Source organism: Oryza sativa, chromosome 2 (assembly GCF_034140825.1).
Source record: "Oryza sativa Japonica Group chromosome 2, ASM3414082v1".
NCBI lineage: Eukaryota > Viridiplantae > Streptophyta > Magnoliopsida > Poales > Poaceae > Oryza > Oryza sativa.
In genome coordinates, this window is record NC_089036.1 from 20,629,440 (window position 1) to 20,655,772 (window position 26,333).

At 44.1% G+C, this 26,333-nt stretch overlaps 5 protein-coding genes across 5 annotated transcripts; 2 read left to right on the forward strand and 3 right to left on the reverse strand.

Annotated features, from left to right (window-relative positions):
• Positions 1-1,448: 1,448 nt before the first annotated feature.
• Positions 1,449-3,063, forward strand: LOC4329599 (uncharacterized). The gene is made up of 2 exons (XM_015768494.3): positions 1,449-1,957; positions 2,054-3,063. Exons 1-2 carry the CDS (start codon positions 1,730-1,732, stop codon positions 2,774-2,776), a joined length of 951 nt encoding a protein of 316 aa, XP_015623980.1. The 5' UTR covers positions 1,449-1,729; the 3' UTR covers positions 2,777-3,063.
• Positions 3,064-6,586: 3,523 nt separating this feature from the next.
• LOC9270090 (early nodulin-like protein 1) lies at positions 6,587-7,923 on the reverse strand. Its single transcript, XM_015769394.3, has 3 exons — positions 7,705-7,923; positions 7,127-7,612; positions 6,587-6,833 (listed from the first exon to the last, which is right to left on the reverse strand). Exons 1-3 carry the CDS (start codon positions 7,762-7,764, stop codon positions 6,738-6,740), a joined length of 642 nt encoding a protein of 213 aa, XP_015624880.1. The 5' UTR covers positions 7,765-7,923; the 3' UTR covers positions 6,587-6,737.
• A 6,734-nt stretch (positions 7,924-14,657) lies between these two features.
• On the reverse strand, positions 14,658-15,475 carry LOC4329601 (abscisic stress-ripening protein 1). The gene is made up of 2 exons (XM_015767744.3): positions 15,243-15,475; positions 14,658-15,024 (listed from the first exon to the last, which is right to left on the reverse strand). The coding sequence occupies exons 1-2, from the start codon at positions 15,399-15,401 to the stop codon at positions 14,866-14,868; spliced, it is 318 nt and encodes a 105-aa protein (XP_015623230.1). The 5' UTR covers positions 15,402-15,475; the 3' UTR covers positions 14,658-14,865.
• Positions 15,476-18,289: 2,814 nt separating this feature from the next.
• LOC4329602 (protein PHLOEM UNLOADING MODULATOR) lies at positions 18,290-21,443 on the reverse strand. The gene is made up of 4 exons (XM_015768571.3): positions 21,070-21,443; positions 19,756-20,150; positions 19,477-19,670; positions 18,290-18,982 (listed from the first exon to the last, which is right to left on the reverse strand). Exons 1-4 carry the CDS (start codon positions 21,423-21,425, stop codon positions 18,587-18,589), a joined length of 1,341 nt encoding a protein of 446 aa, XP_015624057.1. The 5' UTR covers positions 21,426-21,443; the 3' UTR covers positions 18,290-18,586.
• A 2,314-nt stretch (positions 21,444-23,757) lies between these two features.
• Positions 23,758-25,618, forward strand: LOC4329603 (uncharacterized). Its single transcript, XM_015769588.3, has one exon. It carries the CDS (start codon positions 23,847-23,849, stop codon positions 25,326-25,328), a length of 1,482 nt encoding a protein of 493 aa, XP_015625074.1. The 5' UTR covers positions 23,758-23,846; the 3' UTR covers positions 25,329-25,618.
• The last annotated feature ends 715 nt before the right edge of the window (positions 25,619-26,333 follow it).

Below are 26,333 nucleotides of genomic sequence, written 5' to 3' on the forward strand. Positions count from 1 at the left end.
GATTCAATGATCCTGTGGAGCAAAGGAATCACAAAGACCATTCTTTCAGACAGGAGACCTGCTGGAATGCTGGTGCAGGCGCATGATTGGGAGGAAGATTTTAACAATTGGAAGCCACTTGGCCATCACATTGCCAGAAAAAGGTCCCATGGAGCACCACACACGAATGCGTCGTTGGTTTGGCAGAATAAAAACACGGAGGAAAGGCACCAATTTTTTTTTGTTGCTGTTGTTTTTTCATATGCGAAAGCTCAAGGGGAGCACATGAACCCAGGTGTGTTGTGTGTCAGTTAATTCTGGTGATTTGTCCTGCAGATGCCCAGCAGAAGCAGGGCAGCAGTTGGAGGACGAACTGGAACAAGTAGAAGTAGAGTGAGGAGAAAAGCCTACCAACCGGGCTGTCTCGTCCCAAAGTTGAGGCGCACTCCGTAACGTCCGAAATGATTCGGATCTTGGCTTGGGGCATTTTCTTTTTCCCATAATTCGTACAAATTTTGAGTCTATTTGGATGAGCAAAAGTGTTCAGAAGGTGTCCATTACCAGCGATAAGCATGGCAACCATGTTGAACAATGAGAAAATTTTAAATTTTCATTTAACGTTTTATAAATTTGTTAAGGTTACTGGGCACTCACCATTATCGCACCGATGGTAAGTCATGGTTACCGCGATAACTATATGGTAACTGATGATAAATAGAAAGGAAAATACTATACGTACGATTTATATGGACGATCATCATACGATTGCTAACATATTGTGGATGTCATGTGTTGCTTTGTTAGAAACGGCCAGAAAATACCATGGGATTTGGCTGGCAAACGTTACATCTTACAAATATCGTACGCAAATAATCGTACGTATAGTAGCTTTCTAAAGGGAAACCCTGCCATGGACATGGATGAAGCGTGTGTGCTTGCTAATAGTCCCTTCGTCCTATATTAAGCACAACTAAGTTTTTATGTTCAATTTTAATCGTTCGTCTTATTTAATTTTTTTTTATGATTAGCATTTTTATTGCTATTAAATGATAAAACATGAATAGTACTTATACGTGACTTATGTTTTTTAAATTTTTTTCTAAAAAAATTTAATCGGACGATTAAAGTTGGACATAGAAACTTATTACTGCGCTTAAAATGGGACAGAGGAGAGAGCAGTGCTTTGTTAATTCTAGCGACTGATGATGCAACTCAGGTCCGACATGTATGTACGACTGGCCTTGCCTGCCAATTCCATCCATCATCAGACTCCAGAGATGAAAAAGGCCCAGGAATAATTCGAGTATGGATTGGTTGTAACGGCTTTGCACACTGCCAATCATCTTATTTCTTGCAATCATGTACGTATACTGTCGTACATGTAACCACTGTATTATACTCCATGGTGTGCAGATTTTCGCTGTACTGCCAGTAATATGATATGGACCATATGGTTTAAGGAATATAGCGTGTGTGATGCGATTTTTGTTTATTGAGGTTTTCCTGGGTCCTGTGCCCCCGGCCATGGCGTCTGATTTGTCGGAGAGACCCAAAAAAAAAAAAGGAGAAAAAAAACTCTGCATTTCTCGATGATAGCACCAGCTAAAGCACATTCGCTGGAGTACATATGCACGCCTAAAGCTCCGTGATTATCATCTCGTCCTCGCATCGTCGGAGTTGTCATTAGTCTAGTCGTCTCCCTCGTCTCCGGTGAGCTAGCTGGTGGTGTGGTGGTTGGTTCTTGGGAGCAATGGGGGCGTGCGCGACGAAGCCCGGTGACCTCAAGGTGAAGGGCGGCGAGGCGCCGCTCGTCAAGGAGGACGCCGCCGTGGCGCCGTCGCCGCCGGCCGCTGAGGAGAAGGAGAAGAACGTCGACGAGGCTCCGGCGGCGGCGGCGGCGGCGGTGGTGGTGGCAGCCGTGGAGGGCGAGCCGGCTGAAGCCGGTCGCCGGAGGTCTCTCAGCGACTTGCTCAAGGAGGTAAGCAACAGCTCGGTTTCTGCCCGTTTCGTTGTGCGTCAGTAGCAAGCTTGAGCTTGAGCTTGAGCTTGAGATTTCTTCTTCTTCTTCTCGCAGGATGCAGAGAGCGAGGGATCAGAGGCGGCTCCAGCTCCAAGTGCAGAGGCAACCAAGGCCGTGGAAACTGAATCTCCGGCTGCCGCTGCTGAATCTGGAATAGCAGCAGCAGCAGCAGAAGAGGAGAAAGCCGAGGTGGTTGAGCCCTCGCCTGCGACGTCCGAGCAAGTCGCAGCCGGAGAAGAAGAAGAAGAAAAGGAAACAGCAGCAGCAGCAGCAGAAGAGGAGCAAGTCATGGCGGTTGAGACCTCGCCTGCGGCGCCCGAGCAAGGCGCAGCCGTCGGAGAAGAAGAAGAAGAAGAAGAAGAAGAAGAGGAAACAGCTGCAGCAGCAGAAGCAGAAGAGGAGCAAGTCACTGTGGTTGAGCCCTCGCCTGTGTCGCCCGAGCAACACGCAGCGGGAGAAGAAGCAGAGGAAACAGCAGCAGCAGTGGAGCAAATCACTGCGGTTGATCCCTCGCCTGTGGCGTCCGAGCAAGAGACAACCGGAGAAGAAGCTGAAGCAGCAGCAGCGGAACCAGAAGCTGCCCAAGAAGGCGGCGGCGGCGGCGCGCAGGAGGTAGCGGAAGAGGAGAAGCGCGTGGATCCTGACTCGGTTCAGGTTGCCGCCGCGGCATCATCAACACCATCACCACCATCATCAGCTGATGATGATGAGGAGGAGAAGAGCAAGGAAGAAGCTGCTGCTGATGTTTCAGCTCCGGCGGCGCCTGATGAAAACTGACGCCTCTGCGCTTCTGCTTCCGCGAGTTCAGCGTTTTCTGAACTCTGAACTCTGAAGACATTTGTTTTGTTTCCTTTTTCTTGTTTCTGAGAGATACTACTACCTGGATGCACATTTGGATTGTCTGAGATTGTTTCAAATATGTCGTGCTTGCTTGCACAAATCTTTGAGAGTTTTGGTACTCTTCCCTTTTTTTTGTGTTTTGTGTTCTAGGTGAGTGTATCAATCTGTATTCAGTTTATTGAACATTTTAGTATACTGTTTGTGATTTGGAGCGTGTGAAACTACACAGTAGGAGCACTTTGCAAGAATCTGTGGAGAACAGCTCGTTCTTATCCTTGAAAGAGCATGAGTTTTTAGTTGAAGCTTTGTCGTTAGAAAATACTACTCCAGAGTGAAGTAGTAGATCCTTCTAATTTAGGGGCTTCGTGCACCCTTAAATCCTGCTGAAACAATTGTGAACAAACTGAGAAATTTGGTGATAGAGAAGCATGGTTGGCAACTTGGCACGCATCATGCATGAACCATCCTACAAATTTATAGCCTAACTTCAATTAAGACATACAAATCCAGTTGTATGAACTATTTAGTATTTAGCAACTAGCTCTATCTTATTTAGAGATGTGTTGATTGGACTTCCAATTTATGTGTTAGTCTGGATTATCTAAAAAAAATGTGCTAGTCTGGATTATGCTTCCAAAGCCTCAAAATAACATAAGTCTCATTTTCTTTTAATAACAAAAACACTTCATACAGTCATAAATATTTGATCTCCAAGTCCAAGAAAATTTGGTCAAATTTTTAAAATTTTGATCATAAATTTTACTCCATCCGTTTTATATTATAAGTCGTTTGATTTTTTTTTAGTCAAACTTTCTTAAGTTTGAATAAGATTATAGAAAAATATATTAGTATTTGGGACTGTCTAAAAGTCATTCGACAGATTTTTAGTAGAAAATCAGTCGGATTTTCAAGCCACCACGACATGCGGTTCAAATGAAAACATATCCACGTACGTCAGTCACCGGACGGTAATCACGTCAATGATGCTTAAAGAAAAGGAAAAACAAGCAACTTACATCTATTTACATCAACTTACATATGTAATTTTAAAACTTACAGTGTAAATACACCAAAATTACATATGTAATTTTAAAACTTACAATATAAATACACTAAAATTACATATGTAACTTTGGGTACTTGCAATGTAAATTTTTTTTATGAAAAATATAACGGTATATGTAGTCCAAAAATATCAAATCACACCTCAAACAATTAAGTTAACTATAGTGCAACAAAACAACGATGAGTAAAAAATTCTGTACATGTAAAACAAAAATTACACCCGCATATACTTAAAATTACATTGTAATTGTAGTGCACTTACGTTTTAATCGTGGTATAACTATGTTGTGAGTGGGTGTAGTGTAACTGCAGTGAAAGTTTTAAAAAAAAAGTTACGTATAGAAAGAAATTAGTTGTTTGCTGCTTGCTCAGTTGGTAGGATGCATGTCGTAGCATCCCGACATCATGGGTTCGATTCCCTGTTCTAGCGACATTTTTTTTTCACTCAATGGCACATGCACGTATCTCAAAGTAAATCATACGGTCAACAAATCGACTGATTTTTAACAGAAAATCTGTCCCAAGATATGTAGCAATTCCGATAATATATTTAATGCTAGATTTAATGAAATTAATTTAATATTTTAAATGTTGCTAATTTTTTCTATAAATTAAACTTAAAAAAGTCAAATGCCTTATAATATGAAACGGAGGGAGTATAAATTAAAATAGATAGAATTTTATTTGGAAGAGAAATAGTAGAACTTTTCAAGGCACATAAGCACATACAATTTATTTTATAACTAAGTATGTGAGAAGTTATTGACTCAAAGTTTTGAAAGTCCACTCCATCCGGTCATAAAATAATTTACATGTCTAAGATAAGATTCAATCAAACTTTTAAAATTTTGACCATCATAGAACTTCTCAAGGTTTTTTTTAAAAAAAAGTATTTGACAAGCCAATGTCTCAAATTTCTTACCAGATTCTACATGTCAAATGATGGAAGAAGTAACATTCTAAGAAAACTTTCCTTACTGGGGCGCCTCTGGGCCGGCCTGGCGGCCCAACCAATCAACGAATTCAGCCCAAACAAACATCATTTACTGCCGAATTTATTCGGCGGTGATGTTGTGTGTGGACCGACCTAATAACTTGTGCGTGGCTTTAGCAGCACCAGTAATGCGGCCGCACCTTGTATGAACAAATGGGCTCACTGCTCCGCCCACGCGCCCCATCCACCCGGCCCGCCCGGCGTCCGTGACCGAATTGATTGACCATTCTTCTTCCTATTACTACTCTGTTTTGCTGTAGAGTGAGTACTAATACTGAAGCTGATGGGTGGCCACCATTGGGCTGCTGCAATAGTTTCATCTGTCCATTACTTCCTCTAAATGTAAAGTTGTTTTAGACTTGTTCACGCGAAATTGAGTACTAGTGGTATTCAGGTGACAGGAATATGAAAAAACACCGATAGTGCCTTGCACTGGGACTATTCTTCACTGAGAGCAACTCCAAGTCTGCAACAACTTACCTATATCAGGTTCAACCGAACACCCGTGTAGCTAGCTCTTAAACTGATTTGACAAGTCAGACTTGTTACTCTCACTCCAACAATCATTTTATTCGAAATATAACATGATCCATATATCAGCCTCTACTCCCTTCTTGATTATTCATGTCCGTCGTCTGCCATGTCTCCGCACTCACCCACTTCCTTGTCCTCAACGTGGCCGGCCTTGTTGTCAACCGCATCGTCGTCGGCCGGAGCTCTACGGGAAACTGTTTTAACAGCTCAAGTGGACGTCCACCCGTTTATTGCATGTCATCTAAATGGCTATGAAAAATTTTCAAAAAAATTGACAAGATAGATCAATATGTAATATATCACTCCACAAACATGCAAGTTCAAATTCAACTTTTACAAGTTGTAACAAAAACAACAAATTTAATTGTAAATATACATATAGTAATTTGAGTTTTGTTTGTTATTTTTGTTACTACTTATAGAAGTTGAATTTGAACTTGCATGTTTGTGGAGTGATATATTACATATTGATCTATCTTGTCAATTTTTTTGAAAAATTTTTCATAGCCATTTAGATGACATGCAATAAACGGGTGGACGTCCACTCGAGCTATCAGTACCCATCTCCGGAGCTCTACCCCTGCTCCTCCTCGCAAGCCGTGGATCTTGCAACGCCATTGAGAGAGAGATGTCGGAGGCCTATGCGAGAGAGAGAGAGAGGAGATGGGATAAAGTGGTGGGATTCATGGTTGGCAAGCCAAAATGACTCTCAAGTTTGGAAGTGAGCAAGCAATTTGGCTAGCGGGATGGTTTAGTCATCCAGTTGGTAAGGCTGTTGGAGGCCGGATTTCGATTAAAATTTTTAAATATTGACTTGAAAAATCATTTAGAAACTCTGTTAGAGATAATGTAATAATGCATTGAGTGCATGAAGAAATCAATTACCAAATGCGTTCTAGTTTACCGAATTCCCCATGACATGAAGTAGAAAGCGCGTGCATGTGCCAACTGCTGTTTGTGCAATTGAGTGGTGAGTACTAGTACCAGCAGGGATTCAGTATATACTGTGAAGTGAGCACTAGTACCATGCAAATGCTTTTGCTTTTCTCTCAAAGCAGCCACAGCCACACCCATCTTTTAGTTCCTCTCTGCGACTACTGCGAGTGCGCATTGCTAATCCGGAAAAAAGGAAGACAAGAACGTGGCCATGTAGGTAAAGGAAGGCGAGCTTTGTTTACAGATGATCAGAGCAGAAAGACAAACTGAGATGAGATAAAGAACATACATAAACAAAGAAGCTTTATCACTGCTAATACTACCCTCACTGCTGCTGCTGGTACTATAGATACTATAGATAAAGAACAGCTAGTGTAATGCCCAGAAAGACGCCATCATGGTGATGAGGCCAACCACAACCGGTGCCATAACGGCTCGAGCAGAAGCAGCTGCTGCCCCCACTTCCTGCAAATTAAAAACACACACATATTCAGCAACCAGGCAGACTTATACACATTTGAAAGAAAAACACACACAACTTGAATGGTGTTTGGAATTAAGCAAATATGGATCGGAAGACTGCAAAAAAGGTTGAGTTGAAAAGATCCTCCAAACTTTGGTGCCATCTCGAAAGCTACTGTCTACGAAAAGAAGTGAAAGAGAGAGAGACATAGAAAGTGCAAAAGGATTGGCAGAAAGAAGAAGAAGAAGAGGAGAGATGCATTGCATGGCATGGCAGACATAGCATGTACTCGTACCTGGTGCTTGTCACCGGGCGTGGGCATGGGGAGGATGGTGGCCGTGTCGGTGACGCCGCGCGGGACGGGCACGGCGGGGCTGCTCCTGATGAACGCCGTGCCGCCGCTCTGCCCCGGGGCGGCGGAGTCCGGCGCCGACGCCGAGGCGTCGGGGGACGGGGCGCGCGCTGGTGCCCACGACGAGGACGGCGATGGCGCCGCGGCGTGGGCGTGGCCGTGCCCGTGCGCGTAGTGCGCGTGGTGGCTACCGCCTCCGCCGCCGCCGGTGTGTCGCTCCTCGCCACGCCCACCACCACGTCGCCACCGCTCCGTCGGCAGCCTGGGCCGCATGTCGTCGTCGCCGCCGCCGGCTCCCGACACCGGCGTCGGCGCGGGCGCCAGCGACGGCGACGGCGACGTGGGCTCCCGCAGCTCCGGGGAAGGGTCCGGCACGATGACCGCCGACAGCGGCACCTTCTCCTCCTCGCCGTAGCCGCCGCCGCGCACCTGAGCAACAAACACGTCGCCCGCAAAGCAAGTCAGCTCGCGCTGCTACTACGTGATCGATCGCGATGATCACGTGTCGTCACCATACGTACCTCGATGGCCAGCAGCAGCATCAGCAACGCGACGCCGCACAATGCCGCAGCCGCCGCCATTGCCGCCTCGTCGTCGTCACCTCGAGCTCTCCTTCTTCTTCTTCTTCTCCTCCTCTCCGGCAATGGCAGTGTGAGACTGTGAGGTGGCGGTGGCGGCAATGTAAGCAAGCAAGGAGGAGGAAGGGAGGGAGGCAGGAGGTGGTGGGGCGCATGCACTGCGCTTCAATTCACTGCACCGCAGCGACTTGTGTGCGTGGACGTATTGGTGTACAGGCTGAAAAGCAAGCAAAGGAGAAAGAGAGGGAAAAAAGAGGGCCAAAGCCCAATGGGCAGAGTGTGCTATCGGCCGAGCAAGTAAAGCCTGTAGCAAACTAACAAAAGCGAGGGAGAGAGAGAGAGAGAGAGAGGTGACACCTTTTGCGACTTTCTGGCCGTCATGATGGGCAGAAGGGTTATGTTAATCGGCGGCCTGGATTCGCCGATCTGAGTGACCCCCGCATCGGTAATCATCTTCTTCGTCTCCATGTGGATTAGGAGGGGCTACTCTAATCTCTAATCTCTCCTGGATTGCAGTGACCGAGTAATTAATCAATGAATGATGAATCGAGAGGTGTGTGAGAGTGTGACGACGCAGACAAGGAGACGGGGGGCGGAGATGGTGTGGTCGCGGTTGGAATGGATTCAACTTTTTGGGTTGGGTGATTGGGAGTTGGGACCCAAGGCAGGCAGAGGCGTGGGATTCCGATGCGCGCGTGGAGTACGAGGACGACGCTTTTGGGGCCCGATAATTGTGACATCAATGGCCGGCACGCGCACCGCCGCTGTCAACTGTCAACTCGCCTGTCTCATCACCCGTGGCTCTGAACAGAGGTTAACTCTGAAATTTAGCTTCAGGAGTTAGATCTGGAGTGGAGTTGTGGAGCAATTAAAACACATCTCAACATCTCTAGTTCATTTTACGAGAATGCTCCACTCAACTTCGCTCTTATTTTATGTGCTGAAAGTAGTTTGAAACTGTTCGGCTGAGCTTTAGCTCCAATAACAACACAACGACGATTGTCGCCCCAATGCAATGCAAAAACTACAGCGTCTACTACTAGTACTACAACTCCTAATTATTAAGCCCGCGGAGTAATGTTCAAATTAGAGCAAGGATAATAATATAGCTCACTTCCTACTATTAGCCTATCTTAAAGCCAACACATATAATAGTTTAGCTATAAGATTAGCTACAATTTTTTTCTCATCTCTCTATCTCTCACTTGTACATAAATTGTATTTGTCTTGGAGCTTGTATTAAGTTAGCTCTTGCATGAGAGCTGGCACCCTTAACTTTTTGTTACATCTCTCTTCCACATAAGCTTATATAGTAGACTTATATCTCACTATTATACTTGCTCTTAGGCTGTGTTTAGTTCAGCGCAAAGTTTGGATTTTGGTTGAAATTGAAGATGACGTGACTGAAAAGTTATGTGTGTATGACAGGTTGATGTGATGAAAAAGGACTGAAGTTTAAATCGAAACTTTGGATCTAAACGAGTCCTTAGTAGTACATGTGTTACGATTGATGTATACACGATCGGATGGAAGCCGGCGTGTGAGAAGAGAGGCGGACACGGGAGAAGAAGCTGCCTGAAAAGGGGCTCAATCATGGTGCCATGATGCGGGTGTGAGGATTACCATTGGTAATAATGCGCTTGTAATCAGACGGACAAAACAGAATCATTGCATCGTCTTGTTTAATACTCCTTCCGTCCCAACGCAACCATGAGTGTCAATCTATAATTTTTTATTTATAATTTTTTTAATGATTAGTATTTTTATTATTATTAGATGAAACATAAATAGTATTTTATGATGTGTGACTTGTGTTTTTTAATTTTTTTCTAAAAAATTTTTCAAACAAGATAGACGATTAAAGTTGAGCACGAAAACTCATGGCTAAGTTTAAAATAGGACCGATGGAGTAGCGCTGACTTCTATTTCCTCCATCCCATAATAAGTCCAATTTTAGAGCTCCTTTTATTCGTAGGGAAAACATAAAAAATTTGAAGAATTACAATTCTATTGAAAAATTTTGCCTTTGAAACAAAAGATTAAATCATATCCTATCATTTGAAATTTCTATGGAATGAATAATCCTATAAAGATTTTGGAGAAAAATTAGTAAGAGCTCCAACCTCTTAAAATTTTTCTTTGAGTCTATCACTTTTATCTAATTCCTGTGTCTTTCCTGTGGTCCAATCAAATAGTCATTCCTATATTTTTCTTGTATTTTGCAATCTTCTATTTTGCACTTGCATTCTTATCAAAAGCATGTGTTTTTTTATTGGCAAAATTTGCTACATGACACTAAAAAATCGAGTAATTGACTGAGGGACACCGTAAAAACTTGACATTGCCCATGGACACTACAAAACCAAAGACATTATTTTATAATTTCCGTGCCGAAAGAGGGAAGAGAATTGTCAAAATGACGGGAATGCCCCTCTCTTCTCGATGCAGCAAACATGTGGGCCCATGTACAGTGTCGTCGTCCTTGCATCACACGAGCAACTTTCCCACGGCCTCCGGCGCGGATGCCACTGCCTCTCTCATCCTCTAGTCGTCTCCCACGGTGAACTCGCGCGAACATCGGGATGGCGCCTGGCCGGACCATCTACGAGCGAGCTGGGCAGCCTCGCACCTGCACGATTGCCGCCATGCAGCAGATTGCTGGCGTCCTTGAGGACCCATACCAGATCTGGGAACAGCTGCGATGAGCGTGTTCATGATGTGGCCCAGATCGCCGGCTATGAGGGCATTGATGAGACCTTCCTTGGTATCTTCGTTTACCTCATCCGCGGACAAGACGGCAGCCAAGGCATCGACAGCCATCCTGACCCACCCGCGCTTCTCCGTCCCGTCTCCGGTCAAGTAAGGGACGAGCTCCGGCGGTGAGACCATGGCGGAGCGCCGCCGCTTTTTCTGCTGCACGCCGAGCCGTCCTGGCTCAGGCCGTCGCGTCGGCCGCGCGCTGTTCCTCTGCTCTGCCGCGTGCGTGAGGAAGAAGAAGAAGAAGGATAGGAGAGAGATGTGAGCCCACTTATGATTAGCAAATAGTAATCACCCTACTAATTAGAAAAAAATTAGTCCATGACACGTGGGGCCAGGTGGTTAAAAACCTATTATAAATTAGATTAAACATACACTGTCCATGACACATGGGACCCACCGGTGTTTAAAGAAGGAAAGAGAAGGGGCAATCCGGGCATTTAGAAAAATATCTCACCTGTTTTGACCCGGAAATAATAAAATAATGCGATCAGTGTCCTACAGCCAATTACACGTTTTTTGTAGTGTCCATCAGCCGTGTCACGTTTTCGCAGTGTCTCTCAGCCAATTACACGTTTTTTGCGTGTCCTGTGGCAAATTTTGCCTTTTTTATTTCTCTGTTTGTTATTCCTGCAATTCAAAGGGGCCCTTAGCTCTTTCAATTTGTCCCAAATAAGTTTATTTTTAGAGCAATCATTGCATCAAAATTAGTGAAAGTAGGGAATAACTATATTGGAGGCAGAGTAGTAGGGGTATTATAGTTTTTGATTTTGTAAGTATGTGTTAGATGGGTGAAAAATGAATTTATTTTGAAACTTAACCATCATGTGCTTGGAGGGATGGAGTTAGGAATTAGGATGTATGTGACCAGGTTCAACTTTTCGATGGAGAACTGGAATTTAACTGAAAGCGGTATGATTTTTTTTTATTTTATTGAATTTGGGTCAAATTTTACTATTTGAAATTTGATTTCTCAAAAACCATTTCAATTTGCACTTGGAATCTACTTTCATCCCATATCGAAACCACGAAATATCGTGTTTATTTTTCCGAAAATTTAAACCTAGCATGTGCCCTTGTCAATTAGTTTTTAGATAACACAGAAGTATAACTTCAGTGATCTCTCTTCACGGAAGGAAATAAACTACCGTAATCTGCATCAATAAAATATATCCGTTTTAAAATATGAGAATTTTTGCCCAAATAACTTTAGGATGGAGGTAGCTCATATACCTCTTCGTTCTAAAATAAAAGCATTTATATGTTGTTGACAAGTATAATATGGTTAAGAGAAAATACCATCTTTTCAATCATCTATGCGATCAAAATTTTAAATTTTGAATTGCTTATACTCCTCCCAAACATCTAAATGGCTAAAAATATATGGATTTTTGTGTATTGGATTCAACGTCCCCAAAATACATAATAATTATATTATGGTATAAATTTCGAACCCTAAAATTCATGGTATATTTTAGAATGGATAGAGTAGTAAAGCTAGGTTTGAACTTGGGAGTAGCTATACAACATTGAACATTTTCTTTTATAAATCTTTCAAATGATTATATTAATAAAATTTAAATATAACTATAGCGTAATTGATGTATAATAACATTGTAACTAAACTATAATCATAATTTTGCATATAACTGAACAAAACTGGTCCACTCGGTAGGGACACGAGCGTTCGCGAATTTTTTCCTCATCGTTGCATGATCACAAAGCCATCAAGTGGTTATAAATTTAGAAGTTTTGGGGAGAAAAATATCGAACACGTTTTATAGAAATTCTGTTAACTTATGTTACTAAGGTGACATTAGTTTTGGATTTAATGAAAATCTTATAGCCACATTTCTTAAAGTTAAACATTACCTTTAATGTTACGGATTTGCGATGCATAATCACCAGTAGTCCTGTGCGCACAATTGTGCAGCAGTGTACACGTCTATAATTTATGCAATGTAAAAAAGTTCATAGGAGTGTAAAAAATCCTTCCCTGTGGCGTTATTTTTCAGAAGAAAATAGTTAATCAATTTTGACACGATTGATGGGCCCGCGCACTGAGTGCGGTGGTGGTCCACTGGGCTCACTCTGTCGTGTGGTGCTTGCGTTACTGGAGAGGAATAAGTTCATTTTAGGTCCCTTACCTTGTCAGCGAGTTCGATTTTCGTCTTTCAATCGAAATACCAGATATAACAGGTCCCTCAAGTATCAAAACCGGTGCAATATAGATCCCATGACAGAATAGCGGGGTGGTTTTGTCCCATCTGGTAAATTTACCCAAATCCAAAGTGATGAGTTAGTGTGAGCCCACATGTCACTTCAATTCTATCTCTTCACCCCCCCCCCCCCCCCAATATGAGGAGGACAGCAGCTGGCGTTGGGTGGTGAGGAGGACGATGGCAGTCCAGAGTAGAGGCCGGAGGAGGGCCCCCAGGTCCCAGCCACCGGAGTTGGCGAGGAAGGTTGCCGTGGTGGAGCTTGCCGTACACCGTCGACGCCGCGACACCAGGAGGAAGGAGATGGACGAGCTCCACCCGCATTCCATGTCAGCATGTAGGCGATGTCTTCCCTCTGCGCAAGCCCACTCCTCGACGCAGAAGCCGCGCATGGTGAGTAGGTAGAGTGTCCAATGCCGCCGTCCTCCCTCTTCTCCACGGTGTCGAAGCTGAGCAATTGGGGGGGGGGAGCCAATGGGTCGGCGATGACGAGCTCCTGTGATTAGGACGTGGCCATTGTGACAGTCCGATAACTGCCACGGTGCCAGTGCCACCGTCGCCAGCCAACCATCGCGGAGAAGGAAGCAAAGGGAGAAGTCGCCATCCCAGACATCACCAGCCCTAGTAACAATGGTGGCGGCGGGGGAGAAGGGGACCAACATCGAGGCTGGCTGGTCAGTATGGCTGGGGTGGTGGACGAGGCAGTCGAGGAGGAGGGGGTCGTGGAGTTGGTGGAAGCGGTGGAGGAAGGCGACGCGGAGGAAGGGCCTGCAGACAAGAAAGGAGCGGACGAGGTTGGTGCCGGTGGGGAGCAGGAGGAAAACCTCCCAAGGGAGGTCGTTGGTCAGCGTGGCGATGATGATGGTTGACATGCCATTCCCATCCTCGTCGACTACTCCTTTGCACCGACTGCATCCCAACGTTGATGCCGGTGACATGTTGTTCCTCTCATCTTCTCTTCGCCTCACTACCCGCCACTGGCCGCCGTCCTCCTCACCGGCCGCCGCTGAGATGGAAACGAGGGAGGAAGATAGGGATAGAGGTGAAAGAGGTCTGATACATGGAACCCATGCTAACTCAGCACTGTTGACTTGTTCAAATTGCCACGTCAGACAGAACCACCCGCTGTACTGCCATGGAATCTATATTACACCGGTTTTAATATTTGGGGGACCCATTATATCTGGTATTTTGGTTGAAGGATAAAAATTGAACTCGCTGTCAAATTAAGGGACCTACATGAACTTACACCTACTGAAGATCAAAGGGCGGGTTTTGTCTCTTTTGGGCCAAGACGAATTAGCTCAAACACATCTCATATGTGGGTTGTGTGGCTTATTCATTAGTATTACAGGGGCCCATTGCTGGCACCATCCGGCCCATCGTTCGACAATCGATCCACCGACCGTGCCTGGTCAGTGTTTAAATTAACACGCCTAATAGTGGATCACCGAATTCTTTTTCTCCTACAATATTAGACCGTGTCCTTCTCTTTGCTCTCACAAACATTACATGAGTTGTGAAGAGACATAGATATGGGGTGTAGCTCTTTTTTTAAGTATTGATCCGTTCTTGAGTAGAAGCAACTAAATTTCTTACCCTGTCCTTATACATTGTATATAGAGGTGTCTTAAAGAGAAATAAATCTTATCTCTACTCTGACTTAATTGATTCACAAGAAATGAATTTATGTTCGAAAATAACATTCCATAACAGTCAGTATCGGTAGCGCCATGCCATGCATGCAAATTCACTCCGTTGAGAATGACACGCGCCGTATTGATTGATCTCTAAGTTCTCAACCATGCAAATTAATAGGCCGGAGAGCCTAGGTGAGAATGTGAGATATTGCACATTTCACAAGCTTAGCCGTGTCTTACGCCCTTCATTTCAAAGAAGAAAAATAAAACGAAACCAAAATTTCTGTGTGCAGCACAAACGCACTTATTTAATACTCAGTGCGGATACAGAATTAATGTACATGAACACGAAGTAAAAGCGACGACGTATGACGACGAACAAGAAGAAGCAAATTAAGCCATCAACCACATGCATACATGTAATTATGGGGAGAAAGTAATTAAGCATATAAACCGTTCGTTCTTGCGTTCATTCGATCGGGATCGATCTAGTATTGGTCGGCGGCGTGCTTCTTGGCGTCCTTCTTCTCGTGGTGCTCGTGGAAGGCGAACCCCGCGGCGCCCAGCGCGGCCACCGCCGCCACCTCCTCCTTCACCTTGTGCCCGTGCGCGTTCTCCGTGTCCTTCTTCGCCTGGTGCTTCTCGTGCTGCAACGACGTACCACAAATAAATTCTCCGTTAATTATCTCTTAATTAATCAGCTATGGCTAGGTAGTTATCATTAGATCATAGTTCACCACTACATAATCGATTTTTCCAAGCGGCTAAAACATATAGGTTAGTTAAAGTGGGGGATGACATATACGTCTGCGAAAATCGATTTTCTTGTAATAGTGGTGGTCAAATGTACTAATTAATGACTTACGAGAGCGTAGGCGCCGGCGGCGATGGCGCCGAGGCCGCCGAGCTGCTCGAGGTGCTTGTGGTGCTTCTTCTCCTTGTCGTAGTCCACCACGCCGGAGCTCTCCTCCTCCCCGTCCTTCTTGTGGTGGAACAGGTGGTGGTGCTTCTTCTCCTCAGCCATGGCTAGCTACTCACTGATTAATAATCTTAGCTTCCTTCAGACAGAGTTAGTCGGTTGCCGGTGTTGATCTGTGCAAAAGCTAACTAGCAAAGCACATGTATTTATAGCAAGGAGCGGCTAGCATCAGCTACTTGCTAATAACATTAGTTTGGGCCTCAAATCTCAGTTTAGAGGGGGAGGGCGTACTTGGGCGTGTGGTATGTGTTACGCGCAGTTGTTGTTGCAGGTATGAACTATGAACCCTCAAAAGTCTCAAGGAATCAAGAGAGAGATATACTGTTTGGGATAATGGATATATCCATCTAATTAGGTTAATTAGCTAATGGCCTATTTAATTTGATAAAGACTCGTTCATGGTCACTCACCGCGTAATGGCGCGCTCGATCGATCATCAATTAATTAATCAGAGCCAGTCAGCCACTGCAATTATCCGAATGGGACGTGCCAGCTGGTGACCTAAGATGCATCATCAATACTACTACTAATTAACTGGCATGATTATTCAGAAACCTAGTTACTGAAATTACCGAATACGTTTAGTTGTTTGTACACAGTACAATGGTGTACATAGGAGTTATAAGTTTGCCATTAATTTGTTACTGCTTGAATTGTCTTTCAGAAATGAAGCAGTGTGATGGCTATTACAGCTCATCTGCTAGATCTTCACCTTAATTGGTGGAAGGACATGCAAACAAAGTCAAGATTCATCAGCTAAGCATCGACATGGACAATGGTTGTTAGCGTCGACCAAGGATTTGGAAATGTAATCAACACGCGGATTGGCCAGTTGGGTTTTGTCACACTCCCTCGGTTCTTATCAGCCCGGATAGAGACAGCCCGACAGGACAAAGTAGGTTGAACTCGGTTTCTTGATTTCTTCAGAGCTAAGGATACAAAAATTAAGATTCAGAAAATGAACGGTAAAACTGCATGAGTTGTTCAAGCACATCCTTTTAACTTGTACCTGTGGGTTCAAACCTACAGATTTTTCTTTCGTTTGAAATTACTTGTTGTTCTACCTTTATCGTGAGTAAAATATTTTCACCGAACCACTTTTATACCTTAACCCCTAGCAAATTCGAGTGCCTAGTTCATTGGATCAAGGTTTCAAAAAAGTTCATTAGATCAACAACTCATGGCCCCACGGTGTGATTTGGGCCAAGCGGCCAACCGTCCTATTTTCCGTTGATGACAACGTGAATTTCAAGACTTTTCTGAATGAGCCCTTTGTACCAATTCTGAAACCAGAGATCATCATGCAGACCAGGCAGATCGAAAGCGTGTCAGGTATACTCCCTCCGTCCCAGAATATAATAAGTTTTAGAGTTGAACATGATTATTAAAAAAGTAGGCAGAAATGAATGGTGGAGGGTTGTGTTTGGATGAGTAGTGAAGGTAGGTGAGAAAAGTGGATGGTGGAGGGCTGTGATTGGTTGGGATGATGGATAAGTTGATATATTTTGGGACAAATCCTAAGTGCTAAAGGTTGTTATATTTTGGGACGGAGGGAGTACTACATACCATATGTTTAGATTCGTTGGTGTAGTATAAGATACGTAGATCAATCCTAAATTGCTATGTCCTGGGATAGAGGTAGTACAAACTAGTACTCCCTCCGTATTTTAATGTATGACGCCGTTGACTTTTCGACCAACGTTTGACCATTCGTTTTATTCAAATTTTTTTGTGCAAATATGAAAATATTTATGTCATGCTTAAAGAACATTTAATGAAGAATCAAGTCATAATAAAATAAATGATAATTACATAATTTTTTTGAATAAGACGAATGGTCAAACGTTGGATAAAAAGTCAACGGCGTCATACATTAAAATATGAATATGGAGGTAGTACTTCATAGCGAAGAATTGGAAGAACTCGCGGCTTCAGAAATTCAGAGCGCTGATTTGGAAGCGCTCAGTGCTGGAAGTAACCGCGGGAACGATGCAAAACCACAGAACCGTCTATGTAAAACACGGTATACGCAATCTGATTTGTACACAAGAATTTTCTTGCCCTTTATTTGATCGAATTGACTATATTAGAAAAGAAGAACGGTGTATTTGTGAGGAGGATAACATTTATTTGGCAAAAGCAAATATACAAGAAAAGATTAAAGAAAGAGTTTAAACAAGATTTACATTTTACATCTAGGAAAGAATTGAGAAGGCTAAAGTAACTTACATTTGGATTCAGAGGGAGTAGTAGATATCATTTGTCCATCCCTTCCCTGGTTTTCGTTTTCACTTTGAGGCGCTGTCAAGGGTCTGAATGCACGCCTTGCGCACGTCCGGGGATTAATTGTCCAAAAGAAAACTCCACTAGTTTCTGCCTGTATTACGATCAATAGATAACAACAACTCACAGTAAATATATCTGAAACTTGACATTTTTCAGTTGTAAAATACTCTCGTATATATGTATGAAATCATCTCCCGCGCGCATAGATAATATGTGTATCAGTCTGGCAATTTACAAGTTAACTGCAACTTATCCCTTTCCTTTTCCTTCAAAATGGTTCACAAAATTCATCACCAGAAGCACTACAATTAATACTTGTCTGACGATGTAGAAATGAGCTGACTTTCAAACCAAATTACGATCAATTGACAGAGACATCTCCAGCTTAATAAGAGTCTAGAAATAAAATTTCCAGCTTAGCTTGACTAAGTCTAGAATATAGCATATATTTCCAAATCATATTTTTAGATGATTTTGGTGACAAGCGGGCCACATTCTCGTGGAGTCATTGGTCCATTTCCATGTTCCAGCTCAGGCTGCCATGGGAAGAACCATTTCTTTGGACTGAAAAAACAAATTAAAATGCATTATTGCATCAATGGTTCACATGGTTTCCCATCACTAATTCTCTAACACATCCACCACCATTATCGTCATAACCATCTCATCTCATTAGCAAAGGGCTTCTCAACAACTGTAACACAGGAGATAATCCTTATTTTCCTCACAAGTATCTAGATTTTGTTTGCTACAGATATCAACAAAAATTTAGTGCCAAGAGAGAGCACCCCTGAAACAAGTTTCACTGCTAATTCAACTACTAGGTAAGTAGCATCAACGTAATCTCTCAACCTACACTACAAAAAAAATCTAGAGCTGGGATCATGTAAAAGTAAAACTCAATCTGCCAATATGAAACTGAAAGTATGAAGCCTGCGAAGAAATCATCCATCGCTGGTTAGTGTGAATGCTAGGAGAACACATGAGAGGGTGAAAACTATCATAGCAGAGGAGAAAGACAAGATGACACGCTGCGAGAAGCCCTTCCTCTCTTGGCCAGCCAGCTCAACTTCGTTCAGCAGACCCCTTATTTCATCCATGTCTGAATCTTTTGCAGCCTGAAATAGTCTGTTCTGAACCTTGTCGAGCTTTGCAAGCCTTCTGGCATGACTGTTGTCTATCGCAGACCAAATGAAACCAGTCATCCTCCACAAGAGGATTCCGACGTAGATTGCCACGATGCAATCAACACTGTAATGATGGCGCTCCCGTATCTCCCTCTGAGCGCTGTGGAGGACAAGAAACCATATAACAACAGAGATCCATCCCCCATATGCTTCCTGTGACGATGGAAAAAGGATCTATTATGATAATTGAACAGTAAGTAACAGCCCAACACAGAAATTAATCAAGATGGAGTTATCATCAGGAGGAAGGGCCATGCCTACGAAAAGAAAATAGACAAGGGTAAACTGAACTCTTCACCGCAAGAGTCCTAGCTGTCACATAAATGTAGTGCTTGATTGATTTAACAATAATTATCACAGAGCATGTTAGGGAATGCTTAAAACTGGTTCATGATGTCACTTGCAAAGAAATAAATCCAATTAATGATGCATTGACACAGGCCATGAAACTATAAAAGCAGGCATAACCATGTGCATTTTTTAAAAGAACATATAGCAAGGATGGCTTGATGAGTGTATAACATTCTTTCGATTTAACGTGCAGCCAGTTAATTCCGTTTTGGTTTTAGCAGGGCATAAGGAGAATAAATGAATGCATCTTGGTCGTGACTTGTGACAATCTGGAAGACAAAATAGCCATAGCTTACCGTCCATGCCATAGCGGTGAGGACAGCAACAAGCATGTGGCCACTATACATAAGATCACTGCAGCCACCACTTGCCTTCTTCAGAAAATGATACCATGAGGACCCCTCTTCAACAGTTGGCCTCAAAATGTCTACTAAGAAGCTCATATGTCCCCACTTAGGTCTATACTCACGAGGGTACTCTTTAACGAAAGCTATAATTAGGAAGGAAGAACATTAGCTACTGCAGGCCAATAAAAGAAGCCATATCAGTAAGGGTTATAAGTTGGATGTGCTGACCATATGGCATATCCTCTTGTATGACCCTACGGATCGCATCTGGATCAGAGGCATATGGAGCATAGTATTTCTGTGCCCAAGGATGAGGATGATCAGGTATTTGATATCGAGCTTCAGCACACCAAGGCCTCGCGGATGGTAGAATCGTAGCAAGAAATGTTACAGTCCGCAGCGAACGTCCAACTGCCATTGTGAACATATATCTTGCAGCTATGCCAAGTCCAGGGCCTTTGATGCAGTCAAACAGAGCTGAAAACCCCAGCATGATAAACAACATCAGATAGTGATGAAGACTGATGATGGGTGCTCTGAGGAGATCAACCACAATTTGCGGAAGTTTCTCATTCAATGCTAGAAGCAGCCACTGCCCAGTGTCGGGAAGAGGAGCTGTAGATCTGTGGAGAAAAAAATGGACCAGTCTTAGTTTATCTCTTGTTAAGATTTTTATGGCACAAAAGTGCAGAATAAACAGTGCAGTCAAATAAGCATAAGCACAAAGGGAGGAAGTTGGTCAGGACAAAAAGTTGTCACTGCCTCACTACTAGTAATATCTTCTAGTGGTAGTTCAATTTCATGGGTGGAGTAAAAAACATACCATTAATGGAAAAAAAAAAGTGAAGGTGCTAACCTCACTACATATTTAACTAACAAGGCGAAAAAGGTTATATATGGAACAAAATGTTGCATAAATGCACATAAACAGTTAATAGATTTCTGTGTTTTCCCCCTAAAGGAACCATTCTATTTCCTATCCAAAGCACCACTAGGATCCTTAAAAAGTTTCCAAGCATTGTGGACTTGAGTTAATCATCCAAATAAAGTGTGAGCAAGAACTAAGAACAGATTCTTAATCTTCACGAACTAATAGAAATGCACTAACCCACAATTGTTAGATTTCAGAAACAATTGATGTCTTATCTACAGTTCTCAGTTCTCACACCAATCCGTTACCAGAGGTAAAAAGTACCTGTCTTGCAAATCATCTGATAAATAAAATATAAACGAAAGCAAAACCCAATCCTACCAGCAAGCAATTCACCGAAATGGTTTTGATTGGCGGGTAACCAAATCAAGCATTTGAACCACAGTTAATCAATGCTCAGTTTTACACATTGCTACGAGTAACCGCTGCAAGAGCATCCTTCTTCGAAAAATCCTAATCACAACAACCGCGATCCACAGGCTCCACGATGATTAGCGCAAGAACGCGAACAAACGATGTCACCAAGCCCCCGACATTTTTACCCGAAACCCCCCAAAAAAAGAAACCCTCGCTGATTTCGCTGCGGCCGGCTAGAAGAAGAAGGGACTGACCGGTGCCAATGGAGGCCGAGGACGGTGGAGACGAAGCGGACGGAGACGGCCTCGCAGAGGAACGCGGCGAGCATGAGCGCCATGGCGGCGAGGAACCGCGGCGCGGCGCGGAGCTCGGCGTCCCACCGGCGGTAGAAGGGCGCGCGCGCGGCGGCGGCCAGCGCCAGCGCCCCCCAGAGCGCCGGCTGCAGCCGGCCGTGCCACCGCCACCACGCCGGCGGCAGGTGGCGGCGCGCGTAGTCCACGCCCACGTACGCCGCGGCCGCCAGGCCCAGCCCGCCCGCGCCCGCGCCCGCGGCGGTGGATCGCCGGTGAGCCCGTGGCGGCGTGGGCCTCTTTGCCTTGGGCTTCGGCATGGCCGGGAATTCCGGGTTGGGGGGCTAGGCTCCTCGATCATGGGATTCATGGGCCGGACACGTTGGGGCCGATCGGGAGAGATGCACAAACTGTTCTTTGCTATTAACTAGCTGGGTGACCTGCGCAATTGCGCGGCTAGCATCCATATAAAATTATCTATTTTTCTATATTTGATATTACTTAAAATTTGTTAAATAGCCATTATGTTGTCTTATAATTTTAAAAGATCGAACCTTATCATCCTTAAATTTTTATAGTTTTTATTTAAAAGTCACACCAGTCGTTACCTCTTACTCTTTTATCACCCCTTTATCTGTTTACCCAATCTATCACGGATTTATTTATCTTCCTTTAAACCTTTAAAAAATAGACCTTCTAGTTTTTAGAGTCCATTGTCTCGTCAAGTTCCCTTATTATAATTTTTAGGAGTGTTGTCAAACATCAATACTGTAATTCTCCACGATCCGTCTGTTGTCTCCCACATTTATTGTTATTGGGATTTTGAAAATTGAACATAACTATCGTTGGGGTTCATCTTTTACTTTCTAGAAATCTGCCCAACCACTGTCGGCTTTACTATACTCATATATTTTTATTATCATTGAGATTTTAAAAATTATATTATTAAAACAGCCTTGAAAGAAGGTACCACGTTCGCTGTGGGGACTAGAAATTCCCACATTAATCGGAGAAAAAGAAAAGGAGAGTCCAAGTAGAAATACAATCTAAAAATAAATAAAATTCGGAATTAAAAATAAGCAATATTAAAAGAAGAGTCCATATAAAAACCCAATATGTGATTATTCAAAATTTGGAATAAAAATAAAATAAAATCCGAATTAGAAAAGAAAAGAAGAGTCCAAGTAGGAATACAATTTAGAAATAACGGAAATTCGGAATCGAATACGAGATAAATTAAAATTCTGAATTAAAAATAAAATAAATTCTGAATTAGAAAAGAGAAAAAGAGAGTTAAAGCAGGAATACAATTTAGATATAACTGAAATTCGGAATTAAAAATAATTAATATATGAAGAAGAGTGCTTATATAACTGAATACGAGAATAATTAAAATTCAAATTAAAAAATAAAATAAATTCTAAAAATAGAAAAATAATTATAAGAGTTCTTGTAGGAATACACTTTATAAATAAAAAAAATATCAGAATAAAAAAATTGAAATTTTCAAAAAATTAATCAACCTAGAAGTCAACGGTGACAAATAACAATAAAGAAAGAAGAGACAAGTAATAGGCCCGTAAAATAGTAAGATGGTGAACAGTTGATGAGACATTTACAAATTATAAACAAAACTGCAAATAGAACCCCCAAGAACGATTAAGAGGTGGAACGACAGACATGACGTTAAGCAGTATAGTCACAACGGTTGGCGGGACTTATATAAAGTAAAAAAAAATAAAACACAATAACAATCATGTTTTTTTTAGAATCTCAATGATAATAGATAGGGGAGATAACGGGTATACCATATAGGAGTATAATGGTGTGGAGCCGGCGGCGGTTGGCGGGACTTCTAGAAATTAAAAAATGAATCCTTAAAATTCAAAATAAAAAATAAAATAAATTTCAAAAATAGAAAAATAATTCTAAGAGTTCAAGTAGGAATACACTTTACAAATAAGAAAATATCGGAACGAAAAATATGGAATTTTCAAAAAAAAAGTCCATCTAGAACTCAAACATGACAGGTAACCATAAAGAAGAGAGAAACATTAGGCCCGTAAAGGAGTAAGTTGGTGGCACTTGATGCGACATCTAAAAACTATAAACAAAAGCACAAATAGAATCTCAATGATGATTAAGAGAAGGGACGATAGACAAGCCGTTAAGCAACATGGTCACGACGGTTGGCAGGACTTCTAAAAAGTAAAAAGTAAATCACATTGACAATCTGATAGTCTATGCATAACTTTTTTTTTTTGTAGGGAAGGGTATTTTTCACCCGGTCTCTATATCTAATCGGATATATGTAGTCTTTTAAATTAGGAACTTAATACCTTAAACAATCCAATTTGAAATTTGCTCCTACAGAGATTTAAACTCAGGACCTTGAGATGCTACTCATGTCACTCCAATCACTATACTACATGCGTTTTCACAATCACTGCATAAATGGAGTAGTGAATTTCGGATATCTCAGCTCAGTGCCATTTCAGCCTAAGGCCTAACCGCCTTATACTTGTGGCCCAAGTAAACTCGCAAACTGAGATCCGGTCCAATTATTCCTCTCACCGAATGTAGTAGTACAAAAAGCCCACGCGGCGTCGCCTCCAGCTCATCTCGCCGCCTCCACCAAATCCCCCCCGCAAATCTCGCCCTCCCCTTTCTTCCTCCTCTTCTCTCCTTTTCCCACCACCAACGGTCGTTTCCACCCGCACCCCCATCTCGCCTCGTCGGCCATGGCGGACAACGGTGGCCACGAGGATGCTCCGCCGAACGGAGACCACCACCCACCGGCCATCGTCGCGAACGGAGACGACCAGGAGCCGGCGGCGAACGGAGACGACCAGGCGGAGGCGGCGGCGAACGGAGGCGACCAGGCTGCGGCGGCGAACGACCAGGCTGCGGCGGAGAACGACCAAGCTGCGGCGGAGAACGACCAGGCTGCGGCGGAGAACGACCAAGCTGCGGCGGCAAACGGAGGGGAACACGAGGAGGCGAACAGGGACTTGCCGAATGTAGCAGGGATTCGTGCCCCGCGCGAACTGCGGCGCGTCGAGGTGGACGCGCTCCACCAGGTCCTCCTCCGCATGCCGGCCGCCGAGGTGGCCCGCTGCAGCGGCGTCTGCAGGCGGCTGCGCGACCTCATCGCCACGGACTCCTTCCGCCGCGGCCACCAGCGCCACCGCTCCCGCCACCCCATGCCGCTCTTCTTCTACCGCCTCGACCACTGGGCCTTCCCCGACCGCGTCCGCGTCCACCTCCGCGCCGTCGACGTCGCCGCCCGCGAGACCCACCCGGTCATCTGCTTCTCCCACGCCGACGCCGACCTCCGCAGCGCCGACCCGCGCGTGTTCACGATCGAGGGCTCCTGCGACGGCATCCTCCTCCTCTCCTACCACACCAGGCTCTACGCCTGCAACCCCTCCACGCGCCGGTGGCGCCGCCTCCCGCCGCTCCACGACGACCACGTCATCGTCGGCTTCTACGGCCACGGCGCCATCGACGAGAGGGAGTACAGGGTGCTGTACCACACGGCGCGCCCCGGCTGCCGCTACTGGGTCTTCTCCCTGAGCTTCTTCCCGGACCAGCCGCCGAGGGACATCGGGCGCCCCGCCGACCTGGAGGCCGTCCGCGCCGTGCTCGCCGAGGGGATCTCCCCTTCCTACGAGATGCCGCCCGTCGCCATCGCGCACAGGCTGCACTGGCGCGCGCAGGCGGCCAGCCTCAACGTGCTGGTGTTCGACACGGTCGCCGAGTCCTTCGGGTGGATACCTCCCCCGAATCAACAGGAAGGTAATCAGATGATCCCGGTGGAGGGAGACCAGCTGCTTGAGATCAACGGGAGGCTCGCCATGACGCTCGTCTCGCAGACCACCGTGGATGTCTGGGTTCTTCAGGAAGGGGAGGCTTGGGAACACCATTACCAGATCTCGCTGCCGGTGGATCTGCTCAACGTTTTCGGTGGCTACGACGACGAAGGCTTCGTATCCGCAGCAGTGTTCGCCGTGTCCCAGGAGAGGAATGTGCTGGCACAGTGCCCGGCGATGATGCTCCAGTGCGACACCGAGGGGAACGTGCTCATGTTTTACTCCCTCGCCGGCCACCTCACCGTCCTGTCCAGATATATGCTCCAGGAAAGCCTTCTTGCGCATGCGTTCCTTCCGATGCGGCAGGAAGATGCAATCGACGGCGACCCGCCGTTCTTCCAAGGTCCGTAATCTGCTAGATAGCAACCAGGTTTTGCAATCTGCTGAATCTATGCTTTAGATGTGTGTTCAAGTTTCCGTAGATGTAGAAGAAGCTTGAAATTGCCTGTGGCAATCAATTCGACAGAATTGGTTTGTTGCTGTTGCTAAGTCATTTGGACATTTTGTATTTAGTAGCAAGCATGCTGGTTGGGATTCATGTTGATACAGATGCTCTCTGTTAATTTCTGAATTTTCAGTTGGACTGAAATACTGAATGAAAAAGCTAACCACTGTTCACCACAATATATAGTGTTGCATCCTTTGTTGTTTGTCTTGTTTGTTTATCATAATCTGCACAACAGCACAAGTACATAGGCAGAAGCTACTAGTTATTTCAGGCTTCTGCCATGCTGACTGAGTTTACCAATTAGTATGAAATGTATGCTTCATGAAATTTGCAGTGATTTATCAGTTGCATAGCACATGATACGTGTGCTTTGAAAATTGTCAAGCCCAAGCTTTAGTTGTGTGTTCCAGGAAAGTAGTATCAAATTTTGATTTGATTATTAGTCTGCACGTTCAATGCCTGAAATATGTAAACCAAAGAATTGAAAAATGATTGGCATGATAGCTCTATTTTATTGTCAGGCAGTCCTGTTGTACTCAATTCTGAAACCATGTTGCGATATTGACAGTGCACATTTAGGAATGAATAGGCATATTAATCTTCCTCAGTTAGTATTTGTTTACTGATTTTTGTTCCTAGATGCTACAGTGTTTGAACCAACTGCATGGTTTCTATGTTTGAACACGTGTAAGGCATATCTCCAGCTCCACATAGCTATATTAGTAGTGCATTTGTAATGAATTGGCAATTTCAAATTTGGACTTCCACAGTTTCTAATTTCTGGTTAATCATTATGATTATGTGGGTTCTGTTTGATTTACTCCCATTGTATGAGAAATGCATGATAATATGATTCTCAAAGTTGATCATGCAAATAGCTTATCCAAATGGATGGTGCGTGCATTTGA

Coding starts and splice junctions, on each gene's coding strand:
- LOC4329602 (XM_015768571.3), bottom strand. CDS start 21,425: ATGCCGAAGCCCAAGGCAAAGAGGCCCACGCCGCCACGGGCTCACCGG. Junction 20,151..21,069: donor CTCGGCCTCCATTGGCACCG/GTCAGTCCCTTC, acceptor TTTTCTCCACAG/ATCTACAGCTCCTCTTCCCG. Junction 19,671..19,755: donor ACAAGAGGATATGCCATATG/GTCAGCACATCC, acceptor TCCTAATTATAG/CTTTCGTTAAAGAGTACCCT.
- LOC4329601 (XM_015767744.3), bottom strand. CDS start 15,401: ATGGCTGAGGAGAAGAAGCACCACCACCTGTTCCACCACAAGAAGGAC. Junction 15,025..15,242: donor CCGCCGGCGCCTACGCTCTC/GTAAGTCATTAA, acceptor ACGTCGTTGCAG/CACGAGAAGCACCAGGCGAA.
- LOC4329603 (XM_015769588.3), top strand. CDS start 23,847: ATGGCGGACAACGGTGGCCACGAGGATGCTCCGCCGAACGGAGACCAC.
- LOC9270090 (XM_015769394.3), bottom strand. CDS start 7,764: ATGGCGGCGGCTGCGGCATTGTGCGGCGTCGCGTTGCTGATGCTGCTG. Junction 7,613..7,704: donor TGCTGCTGCTGGCCATCGAG/GTACGTATGGTG, acceptor TTTGTTGCTCAG/GTGCGCGGCGGCGGCTACGG. Junction 6,834..7,126: donor CGCCCGGTGACAAGCACCAG/GTACGAGTACAT, acceptor TTTAATTTGCAG/GAAGTGGGGGCAGCAGCTGC.
- LOC4329599 (XM_015768494.3), top strand. CDS start 1,730: ATGGGGGCGTGCGCGACGAAGCCCGGTGACCTCAAGGTGAAGGGCGGC. Junction 1,958..2,053: donor TCAGCGACTTGCTCAAGGAG/GTAAGCAACAGC, acceptor TTCTTCTCGCAG/GATGCAGAGAGCGAGGGATC.